Raw genomic sequence first — 24,189 nt, 5'->3', positions numbered from 1 at the left:
ACGTTGCTCTGTCTCCGTAATGAATTTCAGCAAGGGGATTAGCAGGGAGGAACATACGAACAATTACAAATTACAACCAACACCAGCACATTGGGATTTGGGACAGAGTTTCCCACTGCTTCTCTGAAATACTTCAGAACGACACTATGAGCAAGAGCCCTTGCCAAAACCCACGAAGGGCAGGGATGACTGAAATGTCAGGGCGTGACAAAGAGCAGGGACAGAAGTGGTGTCCGTGCATCCCCCTGTCGCATCCTCAAACTGCCAGGGCGTACAGCTAGAAATCAGAAGGACTTTTGGAAAGAGCTTAAAACATAAACCCAAAGTCATTACTGCATTAACTACCGGAGGAGTTAAAGTGGTTTGAGCCATTCCTAGGGCAGCTCGCCTGGAGGCTGCTCATGGACAACAAGGTGTTGGATAAAGGGGAGAAAACAAGGGGCTGGTGCAGGGCAGGGAGCTGTGGGAGAGGCAGGGACAGGCAGGGAGCTGCAGGTCACCAGAGTGACTTGCAGAGCAGGAGCAGGGGGAAGCCGAGCCTCAGACAGCTCCAGCAACAACCAGATCACTCACACTTTGTGGAAAGCTGTGCCACGAGCACACTGGAATCACTTGAGCACTTCTTCCCTTCCACTTTTTGGTAGGTGATTAAAAAAGGGAATACTGCTGACTACTCTGAAACCCTGTTAAGTGCACAGAGGCTGATTCCCAGAGCTTCCATCAGACACGCAGTTTTCTTCGGGGTCAGGAACACCACCACACACATCCATAGGACTACAAGCCACAGCCAGCCCCAGGGCATTAGTATTCACACCCACCTCCCACCCCTACACACACAGTTTTCCTGCAAGGGCTACTCAGAAATTCTCACTTGCAATGTTGCCATACCTCCCGTTTTAGCACCGAGGATTTCTCAGTGCTCCCAGGCTCACCAGTAACAACCAGCAATGTCTGCAACAGTGCGGAGCACAGCAGCAGCAGCTCTCCAGAAAGCCCTCTGGCAGCTGGAAGAGCAGAGCAAGGCAGCAGCAGTAACAATCCATGGTGCTCATGCCCAGGAGACAATTCCCCAATCCCTGGGGAAGCGACTGCACCCCTGTGCTGCCAGCAGGATGGCGTCCTGCAGTAACAGTCGATATCCTGGGGCAAAGACACAGCAACGGGAACTCAAACAGAAACTGTAGCAGGCATCTGGCACCAAATGCAACTGTAAGGTTGGTTTCTGGGTTTTTTCAGTCCAGGAACATTCCTAGTTAACTAAATATGGGACAGGAGAAAATGCAATTCATTCTGTTCTCTCCTATATTTTTTCGATCTTATCCCTGTGTCACTTTCAGTTACACCCAAATCCGCCAATCCAGATCCCCAGCTGACTTCAAAGGAATGATGACTTTTTCCACTGAATTCAGAGTCTAACCCATATGGGAATCAGGTTGGAAAAGCCCCCTAAGATCATTGAGTCCAACCACCAACCCAGCACTGCCACTTAAGCCATGTCCCTTAGCACCACATTGACACATCTTTTAAATACCCCCAGGGATAGTGACTTCACCGCTGCCCTGGGCAGTCCGTTCCAGTGCTTGACAACCCTTTCCATGAAGAAATTTTTCCTGCTGTCCAATATAAACCTTCTCTGGCACCACTCGAGGCCGTTTCCATTCATCCTATCAGTTGTTACTTGGGAGGAGAGACCAACACATATTAATTATGACCACAGTAATATGTGTTACATTGATAGGTGATCCTCCAAAATCTCCCGTTCCCTAATTATCATCAGAGTCCAAATTTTTCTGATTGAACTTACTATCCAAGATTTAATTCGGTTTTAATATTATCTGCCTTCAGCTTTCAAGGTATGCAAAGAAAATATTAGGCCCTACAAGTCCTTAATGAACCATTAAGGTGCTCTCTCATAATGATTTGTCACAAACCCCCGTAATTCACAGATGCTGTGTCTCATTTTCCCTAGTTGGAAAAGGGCTGCTGGAAATATGTAAACATTTGCCAAGTGTTTGGAAATGGAAAGTATCAAATGCGGTGCTGCAGCTATTGATATTTACATAGTTCTACCAGCATGCTGGGTGTTAGAGCTGGCAGATCTCAGCCACAGTTACAGCAGCAAGAACTCCCTGAGATCCAGCACGGATCACTTCCCACTGCCTCCAGAGAAAATCCCAACCTCCCCCAGCTGCTCACACAGTGTCGCTCAACCTCTCCAGCACTAAGAAGCCACGTGATTGAGCAAGGATTTGCCTCCAAAGGGCAAAATGGATGGGAGATGGAGAGGCACAAGCACTGGGATTGCTGCCACACATGAGCCTTAAACAGAGCTGACACACACACCTGTCTGGAGAGGCTGTAAGACACCACAGCTCACCAGACACCAACCCATCATACCAAAGCAGGACAGAAGCTTGTTTGGGAGCTGCCAGTCTTCAGCCTTTTTTCTAGCACGTTTTTGGCTTTCTAAGCAGAGGACCTCCGCATGACCCAGCTGGAAAGTCTTTCCCAAGTGCAAAAAGACGGGTGCTCCAAAGGGATGTGCTGCCAGAGCTTCAAACCTGCCAGGGTCAACTGCAGAGCTGTGGTAAGGGAGACGAAAAATCTGGTTTTCAAAAGGGTTGGTTTCAGCTCCACTCCACTGCTGGGCCAGTGTTTATTTGTCCAGGCTGGCAGGCGAAAGGTTAGTCCTTCATCTGGTTACAGCCAACAAAAGCCCAGGGAACACATACGGTGGGGAGGTCACACTGTCATGGGTGAGTGAACATCCAAACAGCCCCAAAACCTTCAGGCCTTCTTATGACAACCATACATCCTCAGTTGACAGCAGGGGAAAGAAGGGAGAAGAAGGGGGGAAAAAAGAGGAATTTCTGCATTCAGAGATGACTGAAATGCGCACCAAGGGCATTTCCTTTCCCAAAGGGGGTAAACGTGGTGAGAGCTGTGGCATGGGATCCAGCACTGCCTTCTGGGCACCCTTTTCTGGGAGTGTCCCTTCACTAGGGACTGGAAATGGCTACACCAATCTTGAATGAAAGTTACTGCTAACGGACAAAGTGTCATTTCAGCATCACAGTTACTACCTCATTGTAAAACCCAAAAAGCTGTAAATTCAAAAAAGTATCTGCTCTTTGGTGCTTTTTCACCAAGGGCCATGAGTTGGGGTCTGCTCAGGCCCTGGCTGGAGAAAGCCATGATAAGCCCATAGTTCCAAGTGGGACTGGTCATGAGCCCCATGAGCAACAGGTTGAGCCACAGTGTGTTTTGGGCTACTGAAAGTGCATCTCACTAAGATGCATTTTTGAGTTAAAGGCCTAATCGCCTGGGTTTTCTTATAAACACCTTGCAACCGCTTTTTCTTAGATGAGTGGGAATTAGAATGCGCTCTGTAAATTAACAGAGCACATTTCTTTCCCTGAGCCTGCCACCCTGCTATCATACACTTGCAGGAGATGTTTTAGACTCTTGCTTTAAAATTCAAACATTAAATTAAGTTAGACTTGTTCACGTGATGCAAGAGGGTCTTAAAACCTACTTATTTTTCCTTGTATTATTTTTTCCCAACCATTGTACTATAACAGGATTATAAAAGTTTTAATTGACTGACATTAAATCTTCCCTGCAAAATTGTAACTTTAATACCCCCTAGGACTATTAGATTTTTATTCATTATTTCTCATTACTGAAAAATCAGTTTGAGAGAGCCCCCGGGGTCTTCCCCAAATAAGGATAAGATCCTATTAGCCCTACAAATCATACTCAAGTAAGTAATACTTACCCAGGAGAGAAAGCCCCTGGGGAATTAAATACAGATTTAGTAGCCAAAGGAAGGGAAAGAATGGGGACTAGAAACCGTTAGCGCTGCTCACTGATGTTTTCCTTCACATCCAGAGACCAGCTGGCAGCTCTAAGACACTTGGCTTTCCTGCACCATCATCATCCCAATCTGTAAACTGCTTAATTTGCATCAGGTTTCTGGGTTTCAGAACGCTGAGACACGTTTAGACTGTTTGACTATAAACAAATTAGCAGCAAATCTGCTGCACCTAAACAAAGCAGCAAGTAGGAGAGAGAGAAGGCTCGTTTCTCCACGATATTCTGGCTGCTTTGTAAAAACCTTCCACCCTGTTTAATCATCCCTGCAAACGTGTGTGAAGAACCCATGATCCCTTTGCAGCAGGAGCAGTGGCTGGTCTAGCGCTGCTCTATTTTGGTACTGAGCAAGTCAGAAGGGAGAAAGGTGAAAAGCATCGTTTTTCTCACTCCCCGATAAAGTTTCAACCCCTTCAAAGTTACATTTTCTTAAATAATAATAATAATAATAAATTTGCTTAATTAGGCAAACAATGCTTTTCCCCTGGAAGTCCCAGGGGAGGTGTGGGCCTCGGAGGTGTGTCCCGTGGTGAGCGTGTGAGGGTCACGCTGGAGGGGTGCTCATATCCTCATATCCGGACCCACCAAGGGGGGGAATGAAGTAGGAAAGATAAATTATTGCTTTCTGGTTTCCAGTTTTCCAGGTGCTCGCAGTAAGTACCCACTGCTTCTTATCTCAGCTGTCACACCAGCAACAAACATCTCTGCAACTACTGCATTTAATTACCCTGAAGCCAGAGCAGCCCCAGTTCAGGCCAAACCCGAACAACCCCATGTGCTCTGGAGAAATCTGTGAGAAATGCTGCACATGCTGCCATTACCTGCCCAGGTGGGAGGACAGAGCCCACTGAAAGATGCTCAGCACAGGATTTGCCTGCATCCTTCTGGTTAATCAGGTATATTTTTGTTCATTGAAACAGTCAGGTACTGGGGCTGGGTTCTCAAACAACTCGTGTTGCTGATTACTCGAAGGGCATTTGAAACCCACCCTCTAAAATGTCCCCCACCACGTTTTTTGGTGAAATCAGAGTATCAGCTACCTCACATATGAACTGAGATGACACTCTGCCTGTTTCTGATGTGTCCTGCACGACCGACACACTCCCTGGGATGCAATCAAAGCCATCTACACAGTCATGGGATTTTCGACTGGTTCCTGTTACAGCTCCATGTTAACATTTATCTTTCTCCTGTTCCATGGGTGTCCTTGCATACAGCAAATGAGAAAACTAATTCTGAAAGAACAAATTTCTTTTTAATATTTACTCTCTCTCTCTTCCTCTTAACGTATTTCCAGCTTTAAGCACATTCTCCTGGAGTTATGATTTATTATCCTGACCTGTTTCCCTATCTAAGGGCAAATACTTCCTCTCCTAATGACATCTTGTTAAAGTTTTCAAACATAACATCTCCTCGGTCTTCAAAGCTCCTTCCACCCATCCATAAGCATTAGGCTTATTTGAGTCGTTTTCTCAGGCAGAAACTATCCCTGCTTGATCTAATGAGGATTTTTGTCAGAGAAGTACCTCTCAGTCACGATGTAAAACAGAGTGGGGAACACGGCTTCTGCGCTCTGCCTTTTCTCCAAGGCATTGCTCGCTCACTCACTGCTCCACTCATGATGTAGCAGAGCTCAAGCAGTACTTAAGTCCCTCCTCACTGGTCTTACCTACGATATTTGACATAATCCTGACTTCTTCTAGTTTATTCCTGCCCATACAGTCAGTGATACCAGCAGCATTCGGTATCGCACCAGGTGCTCTGTAAGCAAGTTAAACATCAGTCTCACGGCATGTCAGTACACTCTCACTTACACTCTCACAACACAAAACTTATATTCCAAACATTTATGTTATTAGTTGAGGTTATCATCCCTGGAGCTGGGCATTCCCACCAGTACGTGTACCCTTTCGTAACGGCTTGAAAACTTGTTTTCTTACCTGAAGGAGGAGGCCCTTCCCTCCTTCAGTCAGGTCTACCCTTCTCCTCTGCATTTTATAATCAAACAGGAAAAGAAAGCAAAACCTCCCCCGTTATTTTAGCTCTCACAAGTGGCTGAACTGGTAGCCCAGAGCAGCTCTATCGTCCTCAACATGAACAACATCAGCCCCTCTGAATGCTCTGCACAAGGAATGTGCAGTTTTCATTAGGCTGCCCCTAATGCAGAAAACGTGCATGTTGTGCAGGGTGGGATGGAAACCCGCCGTCCCTGGTGTGTCCATCGGTACAAATTAGTAAATCAGCCTCCTGCCAGAGCAGGCCAGGGGCTGAAAAGGTAAATACCCACTTAGTAAGGCAAAATAAAACCAGCTCTAGAAAGATGCGAGACCCCGAAGGAGGGCTGAAACAGCCCCTTGAAAACAGTGAAGTAATGGGCTTACAGTTTTATTATTCACATAAAGTTTAGTGACTTCAAAATGAACGCGAAGCCAAACAAGACTTGTTATCCCACTAAAATCTGGGCTGTAACTGAAGCCAGTACCCAGATGTTCTGTGGTAAAATCCGCCGCCTCGCTGCATAAAAGCACCACATACCCTGACATACAGTCCTGGCTTGCCTTTATCCAAACCTACTTAGATTCTGGATTATTTTTCTAGCAATCTTTTAAACTGCCATGGGAAGCATAAAAGGTGGTCTCCTACAAAACCGTTCGGTACCAGCTTGAAATGTAACCATTTGCAGAAATAAATCAGGATTTCTTTTTAATAAACTGTTTATCACCAGCCTCTTGGGATATAAATTGTAGAAGAAAAAGCAGGGTCTGAGTTTAATAAACATCTTGTCTTTTTATATATATTAAGGCAGAAGACCCTGGCACACTTCAGAGTGAAACATCCAGCAAACAGGCTCAATCCAGCCCTACTGAAGGCACGGGACAGGGAGCAGAAGGCCACAGCATGGCTGGAGCTACCAGGAAGGGGTTTACCCCTTCATTTTCACTTCTAAGATGGGCAAACCTTCTAAGGAGGACGAAGGGGACTCAAAGACGGTGTTTCTGCCCATACATGCAGTTGGGTGTATGAGCCAGGATGCTCCAGGGGCAGCTTGGGCTCTTGCCAAGCTGGCCTGGAGCAGCGTGGCACTGAAGGATGCTCAGGACTCCCAAGGTGGAGCTACAGCACCAACTGTGTCCCCAGCCCAGCTCACAGGAGCTGGAGAGAGGTGCTGGAAAAGCTGTGGCAGATGGGCTGGAGCTGCGTGCCGGGAGCTTTAAGCGTCAGATGAACACGGAGTACGTGGCGAAGGCATTCGAGCCGAACAGGGAAGGCAGCACAGGCGTTACGTGATTTTGAACAGCTTGCTTGACAGTTTGCACCATATTGTATTTATAAACATTGGGGGAAACCTAAAAGCTTTTCCTCGGCGTTTCCGAAGTCGCCGTCCACAACAACACAGGCGTGCGGGGCGATCCTGCACAGCTCTGCCTCACCTCCGTGACAGCCTTCTTACAATTCAATAAAGGGGCCCATATTAATCTCTGTGGGATCAGCATCCCACACAGTGTTCAAATTCCCTCTGAAACTGTGATGTGACCACCAAACCCCGACCTTCCCCAGGGTGATCGGGGCGGGAGGTGACCCACTGGCCGGTGACGCCAGCAGCAAGTCACAGGCGTGCCACTGCCTGCCAGGTGTGGCTCACACCAGGGAGCAGCTGGCTCTGCTCGGGGGTGCCACAGAGCGTGGCATGTCCCCACGTGTGTTGTGTCATCTCACTAGCAGGGCGGCCATGACACGCTGAGGTGCCCACCCTAAACAGCAGAAACATCAAAGGGGTTTCTGTGCAGGGCCGTGCAGGCACAGAGCGTGAGGCGCCCACAATCTCATCACGAAAAGGTGACAAGGCAGAAGGAATTTTTCAGATGTATTACCAAGCCCTTTCAAAATGAAGAGCGCTCTTTCTGCTGGCACAGAAAGCACACAAGGTATCTCTCTTCTCACTACAGGACAAAACACAGGCACGGGAGCCTGAATACACCCACACAATCCCAACGCATGATGCACTGCTGCACATTTCAGCTTCATCACATTTTTAACGGTCAGAGTAGAACATAAAAAGTCCTCTCCTCCTTCAACTATTAACAGGTTTTAAATTCTAGACATTAGGTACTCACAGAGACTTGTAGTGGTACTAGAAAGCTGACTGCAGCAGCTCTCCACTTCCAGGTATGTATGTGTTTAACTACGAGGTAGGAGAGCGGGGCCGGCAGGATGAGGCATTCCCGACAAGGAGCGATCTGAAATGCCATTCCTAAAATAGCTAAGAATCAGCGATTTTCAAACTAGGCTGAGCAGAAATACAAAGTTTTTTCCCCTGCTCCCTCTTACAGCCCAGCCAAGGGTGCTGATGATGTCTAACACCCGAGCGCTATTTTTACGGAAACCAGGTTATGGACAAGCCAGCAGTGCCTTGCCAGGGTCACTAATGTGATAAATCACTCGCTGTCAACCACCCAGGGAGGAATTCACCCTCCAATCGCTCTCACCTCTTCCAGTTTTACACAGATACAACTCCATCATCTCAACCAAGCACGAAATCAGTGCATCGAGGCTGGAAGCCCATCGTAAGACAGTGCCAGATGGGGCTCCCAGTACTGCCTGACTTTAGGATGCTCCACTGGAAGCACAGTGCCACACCGGTGTTACTGAATGTCTCCTGACATCTGCTCACAAACAGCCAGCCGGGCCAGGGAGATCCGTGTATTTACGGCAGGGATCCTGCCTCCCCGCTTAGCTCGCCCCATTCAGCTCAGTCAAGCCACCAGAACAGCAATACTGTTTAAGTGCTTTAATTAACGATTGTAACTAGATGCTAACCAGATCCTTTGGCGGGGAGGGAAAATCCAAGGGAAGCTACAAGCTTCACAATCCTCTCTCTGAAACCAGCCTTGCAGAGGCTGCCTAAGTCCAAGTCGATGTCCACCGGGATGATTTCCAGAACAGCCCTGGGCAGCATGGCACAGACAAGATCACGCTCATCCCTGGCACCAAGCTAACAACCCATCTGAGGAACCAGGGCACATTACTGCTCAAGTGTTAAATACATCCAGAAAAAAAATGTCACAGAATCACAGCTTTTCAAAAATCCGCGCCAGCCTTTAACTGTGAAGGTTTAGATACATAAAAGTTATATCTGCAAGTGATTAAACAACGCTTTGTAGCCATTGTCTCTGCTGTCGAAATAAAAGCACAACCCAGACTGCACGTAGCAAATCTCCGCACTTACATCTCACCGTTGAGTCTTCTGTATATTTTTTTTTTTTTGGTAGCCACTTTTTTTTTCCCCGAAAACAACGTACGATGCTGGCGAAGCCGGAGCCGCTGCTTGCCTGGCACACACCCGCCCAGTGGCAGCGAGGACGAGCCGAGGGTTCCCGGCAGCCGTCCGGGTTGTGGGGCACCGGCCGCCGCTGGCTGTAAGACGGCAAAAGCGGGGAGGAAAACTCAAAGCTCCAAGGCGAGGCGGGGACCCGGGAGGACGCCGAGGTCCCCCCGGCAGCATCCCGCGGCAGAGCGGTGCCGGGACGCGGGGCTCGGCGCTGCCGCCGCGGCGGGAGGGACGGCACTGGGGTGGCCGCGTCCCGCTCTGGTCGAGGGGTCCCGCACCGGGGTGGGGGCACCGCGACCCCCGCCCGCCCCGGCGGCAATCGGAGGGCGCTCCCCCGCCCGGTGCCGGTGCCTTACCTTGCGGCGTCCGGTCCCGTCCCGTCCCTCCCGCGGAGGGGAGAGGCTTTTTTCTTTTCGGGGGGCGGGTGTTTACCTACACCCCCCCCGCTCCGGCGGGGACGGGCTGCAGCAGCGGGGACTGTGTCACGCACGTCCCTTCGCGCTTTATAGCCCCTTCCCTTCCCCACCCCTCCCAGCGGGGGAAAGGGGGGGAAAAAAAAAAAAAAGAGCAGAAAAACAATAAAACCCAGGGGAAAGGAACCGGGAGCTCCCCGGGCACCCGCCGCCGCCCGAGGCGAGGGCACGGCCCCGGTTTCTCCTTCTCTTCCCGGGAGGAACGGCGGGGCGGCCGGCAAAAGTTTTGGCGGAGGGGCGCGGAGCGGCGGCGCCCGGCGCGTCTCTCGCAGCTGCCGGCGGGCCGGGCCGGGCCGAGCGGGCAGGGGGTGCCCCGGGGCGCGGCCGCCCCGCCCCGACACCGCTCGGCGCAGGGGCGGGCCCGGGGGCAGCCCCGGCACCGGGGGGAGCCCGACCCGCAGCCCCCCGGCAGAGCCGCGCAGCGCTTTGTGCCGCGCCGCCGGGGGCTACTCAAACATCCATCTTGGAGGGTTGTATCCTGCCCGCAAGCCGGGACGGCGGAATGCGGGGCCGCCTGGCGCGCAGCGCTCTCCCACTCCTCTTTTTCACGCAGCCGCTGCTTGGAGGGGTCGGGGCTGCGGGAGCGCTGCGGAACATCCCGACAGCGATGGAGGCGGGAGAGAGGGCTGGGGAGACCTCTCCATCAGGGATGCGTGAGAAATGGGATTTATTAAACCCTCCTGCAAGTTAGCAAACGGGTCTTGAAGCTCTACATTCAACCTCTCACCTTCTCCCTCATTACGTTTTTGTCAGAGGCAGCTTTCAGGTTTGGGGAGTCAGGGGCAGTTTTCTTACAATTACCTGGGAGCAGAAACTATCCTTTGCCATTTGAAAACAAACTCCTTTGGTTTTGTTTCCTTTTTGGCACATCAGTCATAAAACCGTCAAGTGCTATAAAGCGTTAAAGAAGTTATTACTGATAGCAGCTGATGGGTGATTTCCCTGAAGGTAATCATTCCTTCCTTACTACTTCAACAGATTTGGGAAGCACAAATAAAATAAATTAAAATATCTTTTTTTTTTTTTTTTTTTTTTTTTTTTGCAAGGCAGCTGGGCAAATCCTACAGCATATCCTCGGTAGAGGGATGCAGATTATCACTTTCTGCAGGGTGACAAACAGCTTCACTTTGTGAAGACACAATCCCCAGAGGAGCTCATGTCTTCAGGGACACATAGCTGTCCAGACCTCTGCTAATTGCCATTAGTTACTGCCACTTACCTCCCACTCTGTCAACTCACAGAGCAACCGGGTTGCTCCAGGCAAGGCAGCGAGCACTCTGCCCAAGGGGCTGCTCAAAAGCATAAGTTCACCAAAAGAAACCCAGGATTAAGAAAAAGAGCCCCCCGGGAGCCACTATCCAGTTATCCTTCTGTTTTCATGTCCCCGTTTTGACATCTTTCACAACTATCCTTATCGTTTTCAAATAGGTTTCAAGGGTGGGAGTTTGGGGAAGGGAGGAAAGGCACAAGTTTAGAATTAAATTATACATGTTTAAGGGGATCCAAAAAATACCTGGTGTAGGCACACAGCATCCCGACTTCTCCCTTTCCAGAGGATTGTTCCAACTGCAGCACCTCAACAAAATAATCTCAGCAAAATACACGTGGCTCCTCTTTCTGATGCAGAAGGCACAGAGGTTCAATCATCCAAAAATGGGAGAATCTGACTAAATAAGAAAGCCAAAATTAGTAAAGAAAACCCGGTACGTTCCGAGCAGCTTTTCCCCAAGCCTTCGGAGTGTGCAGGAGGCAGCAGAGAGGGATGTGCTCAGGTGAAGGCAGGCAGCTACCTTTGGGTCCGATTCCTGGCACACCAGGATTTTGTAGAGCCTGCAGAAATGGCTGGCTCGGGTTCGAGGTCATTAGAGGTAAAATATTGCTACCCAGCCAAAGAGCTCTCGGGGCTGCGCTTCACACACAGGCAAAGCGATTATTTTCAACCTGAGGACAGCTTTAGTGCTATTGTTCTTAGGGGGTATTACTGTTTGTGATTTCAGGGGGAGCAGGAAGACATCCCTGGGATATTATTTACAGAGGTATGTGAACACTGCACAGATAACTCTCGTTTTGGATGCCTGCAGCTCCACCTCTATCGCAACTGTAAATCTCTGTCGTGATTTAAAGCTCAGCACGGAGCGACTCCCAGCCAAGGGGCACATTAAAAAAACACCTCCACAACTAGATTTGCCGCTCTCAAAAATTTGTAAGGTACAAAAAAACATTAAACACAGATACAGGAGGCAGATTTGGGATTCACATGCTGGAAGCTACGTGTATGTCTGGAAGGTACTAGGGCAGCCAGTTAAATGGACACTAAATAAATGAAAGCCCCAAATACAGAAAATTCTCCTGTGTAGGTGATTCCTTTAAACTATTAAATAGGGGACTATCCCAGGTATTATCCCAGCACCTAGCAAATTGGCATTGAAGTGCTCCCCCTGAAACCAGAGATGACTCAGGTTTGTACAATCTTTACAGGAACAGGTCCCAGGCATGGAGAGGTCCAACACCCAGGGCAAGAAGTCCTTGACTGTAAAGTGCTGTTCCTTATGTCTGTGTGGCAAAACTGAGGAACCAAAGGGGCAGGAGATCAGCAAACCTCCAAATGACTTCTCTCTGGGCATTCATCTTCTCCTCCCACCCTCTCAAAGGCTTCCAGGGAACTGAGCAGCATGGCACTAAATACTGATGAGAACCAAATTATTCATTCACACGCAGTCGCAATCTCTGTCTGTAACTGCGGATCATTCACTTAGGGGCTGGAACTGTTTTGATTTCAGTGAGAAAATAAACATCCAAAATTTGGAACATCTGTAATTGGTTCACAAAGAGGGTTGTAAACTGTCTGGGTAAAAATGGCACTGCTCACAGTGTCACCACACTGGGAGACCCCGTTGGAGTGGATGGATAGGTGCTACCAGGAAACGAGACGTGTGTTATTACATGTTATGGAGAGAAAGAGCAGGAAATGTTTAGTAAGATATCCAGTGAATAAATCCTGAATAACAAACCTCTGCGAAACAAAAATGGAAACAGGCAATTGGATATTCTAGGAGGGGAGGAAAGAGGGATAATTCATCATATAAATAATTCATTGCAAATTTTAGCACCCGGCGCTTCTGCGCACTTGGTGTGGAGGACAGATGACACTGTGTGTGCTTGAATATGTGTTTAATTGCATGTGTATATATTTTTTTTGCCCAATTATATGGTTCTCGTTGTGGTGCAGATCTGAAGATCTGTTATCAGTAATCCATTGATTAGCACTTGGCACTAGGGGAAGGCTACTGTTATTTATTAACATCAGAAACTGAGGTGCTAAACCAGACTCGTCAATCGATTATGCCCAATAAACCAGGCTGTGATGGGTTTTAGTTATGCAGCGTCACACAGTGCTCACTGTCTCAGAAGAGGAATGGGCTGGACAGCAGGGGCCTCAGGAGGCATCTAGGAAGCATCTGGCTTGGTAGCTGCTGCTGCCTCCCCCAGAGGAGCAACACATGACTGCCCAGGTGGAGCCCAAGCAGCGACAGCGCACAGGTAAGCGATAAAACCGAATGCTGTGAGCATAGAGAAGATGCTCCTGCTTCCAGCAGGAATGCTGATGTTGCTCACTGGGTCTTGCTTGCCTGCGGCTGAGCCACAGGTTCCACCTGAGGAAGAGGTTTTCCTTCTGCCCGTTGGGTTGCTTGAAGCAGAGTGACCTGTGTGAGAGGCGACGGCCCTGTAGGGCTGGACAGAGCATGACCCTGGGAGAACACCTTCCCCCAGTGCTGCTGCTTCCCTGAGCACAGCCCAGGCAGGCAGGGAGGGAGCACCGTACCCTACACACATCGCTGGCTCCCTGCTAGCCCCAATTACGGCTTCTTTCTTCTAATAAGAGCCATTTTCTCTACCCTCTCTTGGGAAAAATCAAAAGCACGTGCAGCAGTTGCTGCTGCATCACTTGAAAGTGCTGGTGGGAGAAGGCTGAAACAACACATCTCAACAGCAGAGCAGTGTTCATACAATTTCATGACACCCCATTATATGCCCTCTAGGCTTTACCCAGATGCAGTATAGGCTGATGCATTGCCACTGACCCCAAGAAATTACACACTGGGGCTGCCCTCAACTCATTACTTGCCTATTTTATCCAATTATGTTTTATTTATTAAGCTAATCTTGGAACTCTCTTGGCGTTGACTGTTTTACACCTCCAGTGCATTCTTTTTAATCCTACTGTTTTATGAACTGATTAACAAGATGTATTGCTCCAACAGCACAAAAATACTACACAAATTGAAAAGATGGTCCAACTGAATCAAGTTTCCAGCACTGGCGTTTCCCACATCGCCACTGGAAAACACCTGCTGTTAGACACTACTGCAGCACTTGCTTCATTTTGCAAAATTTGATGTAATATCATAAAACCAGATTAAAGATGAATGATTTCACTCTAAAATCCCAGATCTGAAGGTGAAAAATAATGACAAGCAGAGCTTTCATGCTCCAAGTGTTATTTCCTAATCATAACCTTATTCTACCGAGAAAGAAAAATGATGCTACTTTGCATAATTTAAATAATCTAATCTACTTTCCAGATAAAATTTTTAATAAACCATTGATTTAATCTCAAGTGCCCAACAGACCCCTTAAACTCTGATGCAAAGTATCCATTCCTTTAATTAAAACAAGTGAATTTAATAAAGATGAATGGTATGATAATGAGACGTATTAGGAAGTATGGGCTACTTTGATCTAGAACATGCACCCTTTGATTCTTATGTGACTAGGTGTTCCCACAGACACAGCCCAGACCCAGGTTCTTGTTATATTCCTGTCTTCAAAGAATAATTGCTTTAGACACGTCACTGCAAAGTGTTGATCCAAGGCACTAGTTTTCAACCACGCTGTTACACGCTCACACACAATGGAGTGACAAACTCTTTCCTTCCAACAAGAATAGTACTTGAAACTAAGCACTAACTCTTTTTTTTTTTTGCATGTAGTGCTTTTGCTTGTAGTGCTTCAGCTCTATGTACAGCTTCATTCTGCTCCTCATAAATCCTCAGTGCAACAGCAGTAATTGCAAATATTAGGGCATATTTGAGGGGTCCATAAGTACCTCCCTGTGAAACACAAAAGACTGGGACCTGTTAGGCAGAAAACAACAACAGATTTAAAGAATAGATTTGGGGTTTATTTTGGCAAATGATTGAGAAGGATTTACCTTCGCACAGGACAGACAAGGGGAGTCTGTAGAGTCCTGGTTCCTTCCAGGCCACTGAAAAATCCATGGCATCAACCTCTTCTATTTCTCCTTCCTCCCTCCAGTGAAGATCAGCCTTTGGTATCCTCAGCTCTCATTCCAAGGCTGAGGCTTCTTCCCTTCTGGTTAACCAGTGATAAGAAGAAAACATAAAATTACAAACTCTACTAGGCAGAAGCACCCAAGTCACCATGATGACAACATTCTTCCCTTTGGGCTTTCCCAGAAGATCCCGAGCTGGGTGTAACACAAATTCTGAGCATTTTTGTACGTCTGTGCCACATAACATTGCTGTGTGCAGTAGGTGTGGGCCCTCTCTGGACAGAACAGCCCTGAATGAGCAGTGACCCATGTCACTGAGGGCATTTAACGAGCAGACACCCAGAGCACTCCTTGGAAATCAGAGCATGCCATTTTCTTAATAGACAGAAAACACCAAGAAAGAAAGAGCAAGAGGGAAATTGTCAGTCATTGACCAGTGACAGCATTGCTGGGAGAATCTGAAATACAGCAGCACTAAGATTTGATTCTCTGTAATTACTGATAGGGAGCAATGAGGAAAAGAACGTGACTCCTCTGTGGAGTCCCAGGTTTCAACTTTATCCATTTTCAAAGTCTGCACAACAGGCTGTAACGACACAAAAAGAGATTAAATTAAGCATGGTGCAACATCTGGCTACTGCAAAATTGCAACTAGCTGCCACACTGCACTTAAAGTATACATCCAGCTATGTTAATGCACATATGCTCCTTTTTTCTTCCCCAAGTGTATCCAACAGCACTTGGCAATTAGCAGTGATGTTTTGTGTGCTGGCATGCACATAGACACAGGGGAGGAGAGCTCCAGGCAATAACTGAGTGGGATGGCGAGCTGTGGAATGGTTCTTCTAAAGGCATTACTGAAGGGAAGCTCATCCCGTATGATTTAGAATAAAAGATCATCTGACTGTTTTTTGTCAGAAATCCCATAGTATGAGGCAATTGGCCTGCTTCATGTTGGCTGAAACCACAGGCTGTTCACTAAGAACACATTTTTTGGTTGGTTGGTGCAGCTTAGAAATAAATCTGATAGCAAGTGTGTCACATTTAGCTTTATGTTACCCCCAGGACACCCCCAGTGCCACCGGGATGGCTTCGTTACAGAGAACACAGGTGGGTTGTAATGACTTTCCTGTCTCATTAGGAGGTGAAATTAGTGATATCCATTTGCTTTGCTCTCCATGAAGAACATGACTTGTCACCACCTCAGGGCCTGAATCTCCTCGGTGCTCGTACCACCCATGTGGAAGATAAGCACGATGTCCTCACAGCCAGAGTGTTTACACTGCTCTCTGATGTATTACTGCAGCAGTTTGATTACATGAATTACAAATGTGTTTCTAAAAACGTGTTTTTAAAGGTTTTTGAAGCGCAAATCTGAGAGGTGACGTGCACACCAAAACTAGCACGGTCCTGGTGGCAATGACATGGAGCTGCACCTCTGAATCCATGGATCATGTTTTTCAGAAAACTTTGCAGACTAAGACACACTTAATTCTGCTTTCTTTGCCACACTCCAAAGTTTTATTAGCTGTCTTTTAGGTAACTAAATTTAAGGTTGAACACTTTCCCTTCTCACTCTGAACACTTTCCCTTCTCACTCCCCAAATGTGTATTTTTTTCCTCTAAACCATTAAGCAAGTTTTCCAGTGCTTTGATTTTATATGGATTTAATAGCTAAGGGGTGTATTTATTATAATTAAATATGGGAAACATACTAAGGAACAGAGGGAGGGAGTGCTAAAACAGTTCTGCAAAGTCAGACAGCCACAAGAAAATGGAAACATCAACAAAAGCTTCAAGCACTTGTAGCTGCAAAAATACATTTCCTTTTCTGCATCTTTAGCATGGAACATTTCCTCTTACAAGCAAGCACTTGGGAAGCCAGGCTTGCTCAATTCAACCCTGTTGCTGGAACAATCCAACAGAAACAAGGACTATGTCCTATTTTCCCAGCTTCTGCAGCAGCCCGCTGGAGCTTTATCCCTCAAGCACGAGCTCCATCTGGTGGGCTTTCCCAAAACGTCGAAGCATCCTTCCAATCGTCCTGGAGCCAAATACAGGTGCCCCAACCTGGGAATTTTAGACACAGCTTGGTTCAGGGGATTGGTTTTGGTCCTCAGGGTCAAAGCTAGAGTTACAAACCGCACCAAGGAGAACTGATAGGATCAGCAATCCAGCACCAGCACTTTACTGTAGAGTTGGTCTTGCTTTGGTCTGAGCTCAAAGGACAACAAAGTGAAACCTCTCCCTCCCCGGCTGGTCAGCTCTCGCAGAGGGAAGTCACCGCCACATTTGTGTCCGGGAGCCTCTGAATTCCCGTGCTTTGGAAACAATCAACGCAGCAGTCTTAAATGCATTTTCCAGTGTCAAGCCTTACAATATCCCTGTGCAACCAGTATCATGGTTTTTACTGATGAGAAAACAGGGAAAATGAAAGCTACTTCAGTATCCTGAAGAGAAGCACCTAAGGCAAACTGAGTCCAGTCACATGGCAAAGCAGTGACAGGAGCGCTGATATCTCAGCATTTTCTCCAACTGCTGCACGCAGCCTCATCGATGGGAGACAGCACAGCTCAAGAACAGCAAAGTTCCCAAGTTTGCGCTCTAGGATGTTATCACAGTTTTGAATCCTCTCTTATAAAACACGGGGTCCTGTGAAAGACATTTTGCTGTGCCTAAGTAGGACATCTATTTCAAAGATCTATAATTGCTTCCTGTCTCAAGTGTGCAGATGATAAAGGCCAAAGCAGAAGATTACAAGTTAATTGTAATAAATTGCATTGGCCAGGAAAGCAGAATCTGAACACACACGAGATCAAAATGATAGAGAACACAATTATGCAAAGCTTAAAAACCCACATCTTATTTAAGAGCAGAAGTTTGTCTCTGCCTCAAGAGCACAGCATGTGGGAATGCACGTAACTTGTTTGCCTTCAGTGCTGGTAGGAGCCTCCCCAAATTGGGCAGGGCAGCAGGATTCATATGGATATGTGGATGGCTCACACACAGCCTCAGACATGCGTGTGCAGTCAACAAGCTCCACTAGTTTGTCTGTTTTTTCATAGTGTTCATGTTGTCAGAAGCAAAAGGCACAACAGAGACGCTTCTATTTACCATCCCCTTGCAGCCATTCAAAAGGAGTTACTGGGGACTCTTGGTAAGAGCAAGGACTGCTTGTTAGAAGGTGGGCAATTAACAGGGAAATGCCAGAAGAGAGCTGAATGTCTGTGTGTGGTCCTCGGGGAAGTCCATGGGAGAGTTTGCCTCAAGACATTAGGAAATCTGTGCAGATAAGCTACTACCGAAGCCATGAGGGCCAAGGAGGAATTGACTGGATACATTTATTTAATTTTTCCTCTCCTTTTTACAACAACAGCTGGAGGAACACAGGGAATCAACCAAATCAGAGGGCGTGGAAAGAGCATCCCTGAACTAAGTGGCTGGAAATGCTTCTGGGTATTGCTATTCCAAGTGGAACTGTTTGCTTAAAGATAATTATTTTTCTGAGCACCAGCTTTAAGGTTTTTCATACAAACTGATGAAATATTTTGCAGCCCCAGTTACTTCTCCCACTCCTCCACACAGAACTGGCATTTATTGTCTGAGAACACCCTGGCCTGCTATGCTGGAAGGCTCTGAGGAATGTTACTAGGATCACTGCTTAAAAAACACACTCAATACAAGAAACATACAGGCAAAAATGTTCACAAGCCCCAAGTTTCTTACAGGAATCTGCTTTCTCCTGAGTTCCATGGGTAGCTCTTCTCTTTTAATTCCTCTTTTGCTAATCTTTCTGGGGATAATCAGAATCCAAACTTGGAAAGGGAGTTCCCTGTGGCAAACATGTACCCCCCCAGGGAGGTAAGTGCCCCATCACACCATATAGACAGTGTTTCCACAGCGCTGACCAGCTAACACAGGCAGAGAAGACAAACTCATGCAATGCCTTCATGTGCAACCAACAGCTGATGATAACAACTGTCCCAAGGACAAGCCCCAAAAAATAAGGCCATCCCCTACATGCCAATATCCCCAATGTTGCTGAGAGAAAAGGTCATTCAAAGAGTCAAGGTTCCCTTCTAGGATTTGCAAGTGGTGGCTTAGTAAAGAGAAAGAGAAAGGAAATAGCATTTTAAAACCAGGCAAAAGCAAAACAGGAAACGTGCAGCTTGGAAGTCACTCATTTTCCCCATCACCATCATAGTCTTTGAAAGCAGGATAAGGTACAGTACATTTGTTTTCAAATGATATTTTACTCCTGTTAAGAAAGAAATGGGATGATGGAGAGCTAGAGAGAGAGAAGGCATTAGCACCAGCTACAGCTTAGTCACAGCAAGGCAATCCTGCTTCAGTAAAGGTCTGGCACTACGCAGACACGGCAGCTCCTCAGGTGCTTCCTTGATACATCCCACTTTTCCAGAAAAGATAGTGTGGTTTCTCTGTGAAGCCACCACGATGACGATGGTGAGCGTGTCCACAAAAATCCTGTCACCAAATCCAGGGAAGACCAGCATCAAAGCACTTCAGCCTGGCATCAATAAGGACATTTCAGTGTATTGACTGGATCACCTGCCAGCCCATCACCTCATTTGTCATGCACTGATTCATAACCTTCTCCTGCTTTATTGACAGCATTACAGATTTCCTTGGAATTGGCCTGGATCTGCACTACAAACGTTCTGCAACTTACATGCTCATTCCCTCCAGAGCCAATAGCCAGGCACTGTGGGCCTGGATCACTGAAGCTGGATCTCCTAGGGACAGGTCTCACCTGGCTGAGGTCCTGTGTGGATTCTCTGCTATCTAATAAGCCCGGAGCACATGCTGAGATTTCCTTGAGATAAAAAGTTCCCCCACCTTCTACCTGCCCACCCTTGAGACCTGCTGGCTTTCTACCAAATTGACTGAAGCTGGCAAATATGACGTTTCATGGATGATACAGTCACCAGGAAGGCCTGGCAGACAGATGCACGGGCACAGCCAGCACAGCTTTGTAAACATTGCTCCATAGGAAACCAGGCAAAAAGCATGGACCACTTCTGCCTGGGTCCCTTCCCCTCCATGCAAGGGAAAGGCTGGGTCATACCTGTGTTTGGGAACTCTGAAAAATAACTTGCTCCCTGTAATGAAGAGCCTGTGCCTTGGGCAACAGAAACCAGCTCCCGTGAGGTGAGGGAATGGCCCGGGAAGCCTTTGGAGAAGTGAAGTTTTTTTACTGTACTTTGTCGCTCCAAAGGAAATGTGTTTAAATTGCGAGGAATGGTTTTTCATGCTGGTCTAAAATCATGTCATTTTGGGCAAATGCAGCCTTGCTCTCAGCTGTGAGCACTGACCTTCTCCCTCCTGCTGAAACACCACACGCTGCAGGGTGAAGGAGGCCGAGGACAGGAAGGGTGTCCATTGTCCATTGCCATTCCAGTCCATGGAGGTGCACCGGGGGCCTTTCCACATCCTGTGGGCAGAGAGGAGACAGTGGTTTAGCTCGGGAGGGCCCTCACCATGAGAGGAAAAACAGCAGCAGAATGACAGTGTGCTTTTGTGAGCAGGACAGAACGCTTTGGAGCCCAATTAAACTCCTCTAGTAAACTCGGAGCACTCTTATAAAAGAGTAAATAAAAACCCATGGAAACACACTTCTCCCTCAGCAGTGTGTAAACATAAAACTGGCACTGAGAAAGCAAAGCAGGGTGGCAGGGAGTGGGCTCTACCAGCCCGGAGTGCAGCATGCCATTAACACGGGCAAAGCTGCTCAGCCTGGGAAGACTTCAAAAATTAGACCCTGGTAAAGGCTGAACTCTGGGTTAAAATGAAATCTTAATTTTCCCTTACTGCTCTACTCTGCCCTGGGGACACAGTATGTTATGTGGCCAAGTTAAAAGTGTTAGCAACATTGCTAGACTTCTTTCCTAGAGGGAAGAGGATGTATATTTATCATATTTAGCTCGTACACTCAAACCTCCATAGCTGAACACTTATTTTCTATAACAGAAATATGGAAGTACACGCAGGAGCACCTGCACATACAGTCCCCAGACCACCTGGAAGAACCTGAGTTTTCCACACATGTTTTTCCTAAAGAGCAAGGAAAATCTGGGCAGTTTAGCAAAGCCAGACTCGGCTTGGGCTCTGCAGAGCCCCATCAGATTTCTGGGGACTTCAGAGGCAGAATATCTGCAGAATTTCAGGGACTAATATGTCAAAGTTTAAAGTAGCCTGAAGAATTTAGTGGAGATTTAGATGCCTGCAACTGAAATGTAATAATTTTGAGAACAATTAACTGAGATGAATGGCATCTGCTCGGTAGCCATGAAACACTGAGCCAGTGTTACACCCACCAGCACACATAAATCGAGGAGCAGTGCCTGGATCGTTTTCTTCCCAGATGAAGAAAGGCTTACAGTCTTCATATGATTAAGCTGATCCAAATAAAATGGAATGAAATACTGCTCATAAACAATAGGGATGTTTACATACAGAAACTAAACAAATTTGGGCAGAATAGGCTGAAAGAATAAGAATAAACAGGACACTCATAAGGGATATTCCTTCCCTATTAATATCTTCCCTCTTCCTGGTACTGCTCAGAGGTTTTTTTTGTTTGCATTTCCCACATCCCTTATCTGTGCTTTCAGATAGAGAAAGCCACACAACATGCTATAGCTTGAATGTTTGCATTCATCAAAGTGAAAACTTCTATTAATAAGAACTCAATTATTTGGAAAAGGTTTCCTGGCAGTACAGCACCACCTTTTTAAATTCTCTTCCAATGGGAATTTTACTTTCTGCAAACCTCATCTGAGTAAAAAAATAAAAACCAACCAAACAAGTAGATGGTTTGCTGTGACTCCAAAGTAAAGGACTGCAAAGGAATGAGCGTGGAAAGTGGAGCCTGTCACAAGCACCTGTGGAACAGCAGGAAGTTATGGTCAGCTTGTGAATAGTAGCACTAAGACTCCACGTGGGAATACTATTAAATTAACAGCACATTCAAATTAATTGACCGTTTTTTTTTTCTTCTGGGGACTTTTTTGTTTCAGTTGCCCGACAGGTATCTGGTAACGCAGAACTGTGGTGCTCAGAGGTCACCCTGCAATGCAGTGAGTTTGATTTGGCGGGGAGGTTTTCTGGTTTTGCAGCTCTTTCTTAGCTCTGCTTCGAAGTGCTGCCTTATTAATTTATCAGACAGGGGTAGAAAAGCAGCCCCAGCGCTCTGACTCCACCACACCTCAATCCTCAGGGAAGTCAGGTGTCTCTTCAGGCGTCATGAGCAGTGAGATGACAACATCACACACACACACACTTTGAATTTTAACTATCACTAGTAAGGATTAGGAGCAATCCCTGTGAACAACCAATTTTGCTGGCGTTACTAAGCCAGATTCGAGGCTGCTTTTAGTTAACTCTAATGCAATATTCATGCCTCAAACGTGATTTTAGCAAGTTCCCTTCCCTTCTAGAGAAAGTACATCACTGGAGGCTCCAAGTCCCCTGTTTGACATCCCCACACTCACTTTATTCTTGACCACAGGGGAATTTTAACAGGGAATAAAGTAATCCCTCTCTTGCTACTGCCAGCATAAGAGAGTATTGTTATCCCAGTTCATAAGAAATCAGCTTTTCTCCTATACAGCTTTTCTTTCCTACAAGAACTCTGAAAATGAGGGGTGATTCACAGCCCCTCCAAAGCTGTTTTGGTGTATGACCAGGTCACTTATACGGAAAGGACTTCATCTGAAATATCCTACTCTTTGGTGCTGATGACTGTGTTTTTCTGGTATCCTTGCTAATCCCTTCCATTTGGCATAACTAGGATTGTTTCTTCTGACATTATTTCCACAGATTCCATGCTGGGTCATGACTATACAGGATAGGCTGCAAATTTGGCACTGAGGAGAGAAAGGGGAAAAGAATAGGAACTACAAAAAGACCAGCTCTGATTTCAATCTTCGGAAAAGGGCAGTTTTTCTCCTAACTTTTAGCACAGGGACATAATCTGCCTGGTGCTTTGTGCCTAACCTTGAGTAATAGTTTTAAGTGACTGCTATATTTAGTCAGAGATGGCTGGTTTTGTGACCAACTTGCAAAGAAGCTATGCATGTGCCAGCCCTACAGGATAATGCCATTGCCTTAAATGGACTAACTTGGGATTAACACAACTAAGAGATGAGACACAGGAAGCCTGAACGCAGGAAGGCACAAAATGAAAACTTCCTCCAAGAAAATTAAAACATCTCCCTCTCTTCTCTCAGCTAAAGCAAATAACTCAATGAAAGAAACCAACCAGATGGCAAAAAAAGGCAACAAAGGAGCTCGACCATTGGTCAAAGCTGTAACTTCTCTCTTCAGCAGGTCATGCCATACAAACATCCTACTGTCGCTCCACAAGACTTCCCTTCTCCAAATCCTTTCCCTTGGCCATGGGAAGAGCCTCAGATCCCCCTTGGTCTGGTGTCTCCCATTAGACCAAGAAAGCTGCAATCCACAGGCTCAGTCTTGCAAGGTCTGACCTCCTCCAGTGATCACCAGACTGCACGTGGCACTGTGCCCCATCACATTCCTGCCTGCCCTCCTTGCCTCAGCCCTGCTGCCACCACCTCCAGCCCATGGCATGTTTGGAGGCCAGTGTGGACCTTCTGCTCTCCCACCAGCAGCCCTTGGACAGGAAGCACCTGGGTGTTCCCCTTTTACAGGGCAGGTGGAAGCGGGGTTGTTGCTGCTGTAAGTGAAAACACAGCGTTAACCAGCATCCTGGCTCCTGGTGGGAAAGTGTTTTATTAATCAAAAAATATTTTCCACCCCCGTGGTGTCTTGCAGGCCTTTAAACTTGCATCTGCACAGATCAGGGGAATTCTTCTGTCATTCTCACAGCAAAGTTAAAATACAGAAACCATTTTTAAACGTCAGGATTTTATTTTTTTTTTAAATAAGAGCGAGAACTTCAACCTGATTAGAAATATTCTCTCCACTCAGCACAGGATGCTCTGGGCAAGGTAGAATTTTCCATCTCATTACATTTCCAGTTCATTGGAGTGGGAAGAATAGGGAGAGCTGGAGCAGCTGAGATTGCTTGAGCAAAATGTATCACCATACACCACCTGCTTTTTCTCATTCTAGACTACAGAAGGAGAGAGAGGGGGATAAGACCAGAAATTTTGGGAATCTCATAATCCTAATTACCCAGAAACATGTTGTTGCTGTGTTTTCCAGCCTTCCCACCATAG

General features: G+C 46.9%; 1 protein-coding gene across 5 annotated transcripts in view; it reads right to left on the bottom strand.

Moving 5' to 3' along the window:
* The window catches only part of NDNF (neuron derived neurotrophic factor), a 36,203-nt gene that overhangs the window by 10,114 nt on the left and 1,900 nt on the right, over positions 1-24,189 (bottom strand). The window contains exons 3-6 of one of the 5 annotated variants that reach the window (XM_032684963.1): positions 22,714-22,854; positions 20,302-20,420; positions 14,888-15,048; positions 11,189-11,342 (exon numbers count right to left, since the gene is read on the bottom strand). In XM_032684963.1, the coding sequence (XP_032540854.1) occupies positions 11,189-11,208 (20 nt within the window). In that variant the 5' untranslated portion in view covers positions 11,209-11,342; positions 14,888-15,048; positions 20,302-20,420; positions 22,714-22,854. Of the gene's footprint in view, positions 1-9,558; positions 9,725-11,188; positions 11,343-11,465; positions 11,562-14,887; positions 15,049-20,301; positions 20,421-22,713; positions 22,855-24,189 lie in introns of those variants that run through there. The other 4 variants (XM_032684965.1, XM_032684964.1, XM_032684966.1 and 1 more) reach the window with 4 other exon arrangements.

The sequence above is a fragment of the Chiroxiphia lanceolata genome, chromosome 4 (assembly GCF_009829145.1).
Source record: "Chiroxiphia lanceolata isolate bChiLan1 chromosome 4, bChiLan1.pri, whole genome shotgun sequence".
Classification (NCBI taxonomy): Eukaryota; Metazoa; Chordata; class Aves; order Passeriformes; family Pipridae; genus Chiroxiphia; species Chiroxiphia lanceolata.
The sequence above is the reverse complement of the archived record's forward strand: the minus strand, read 5'-3'. Positions and strand labels throughout refer to the sequence as shown.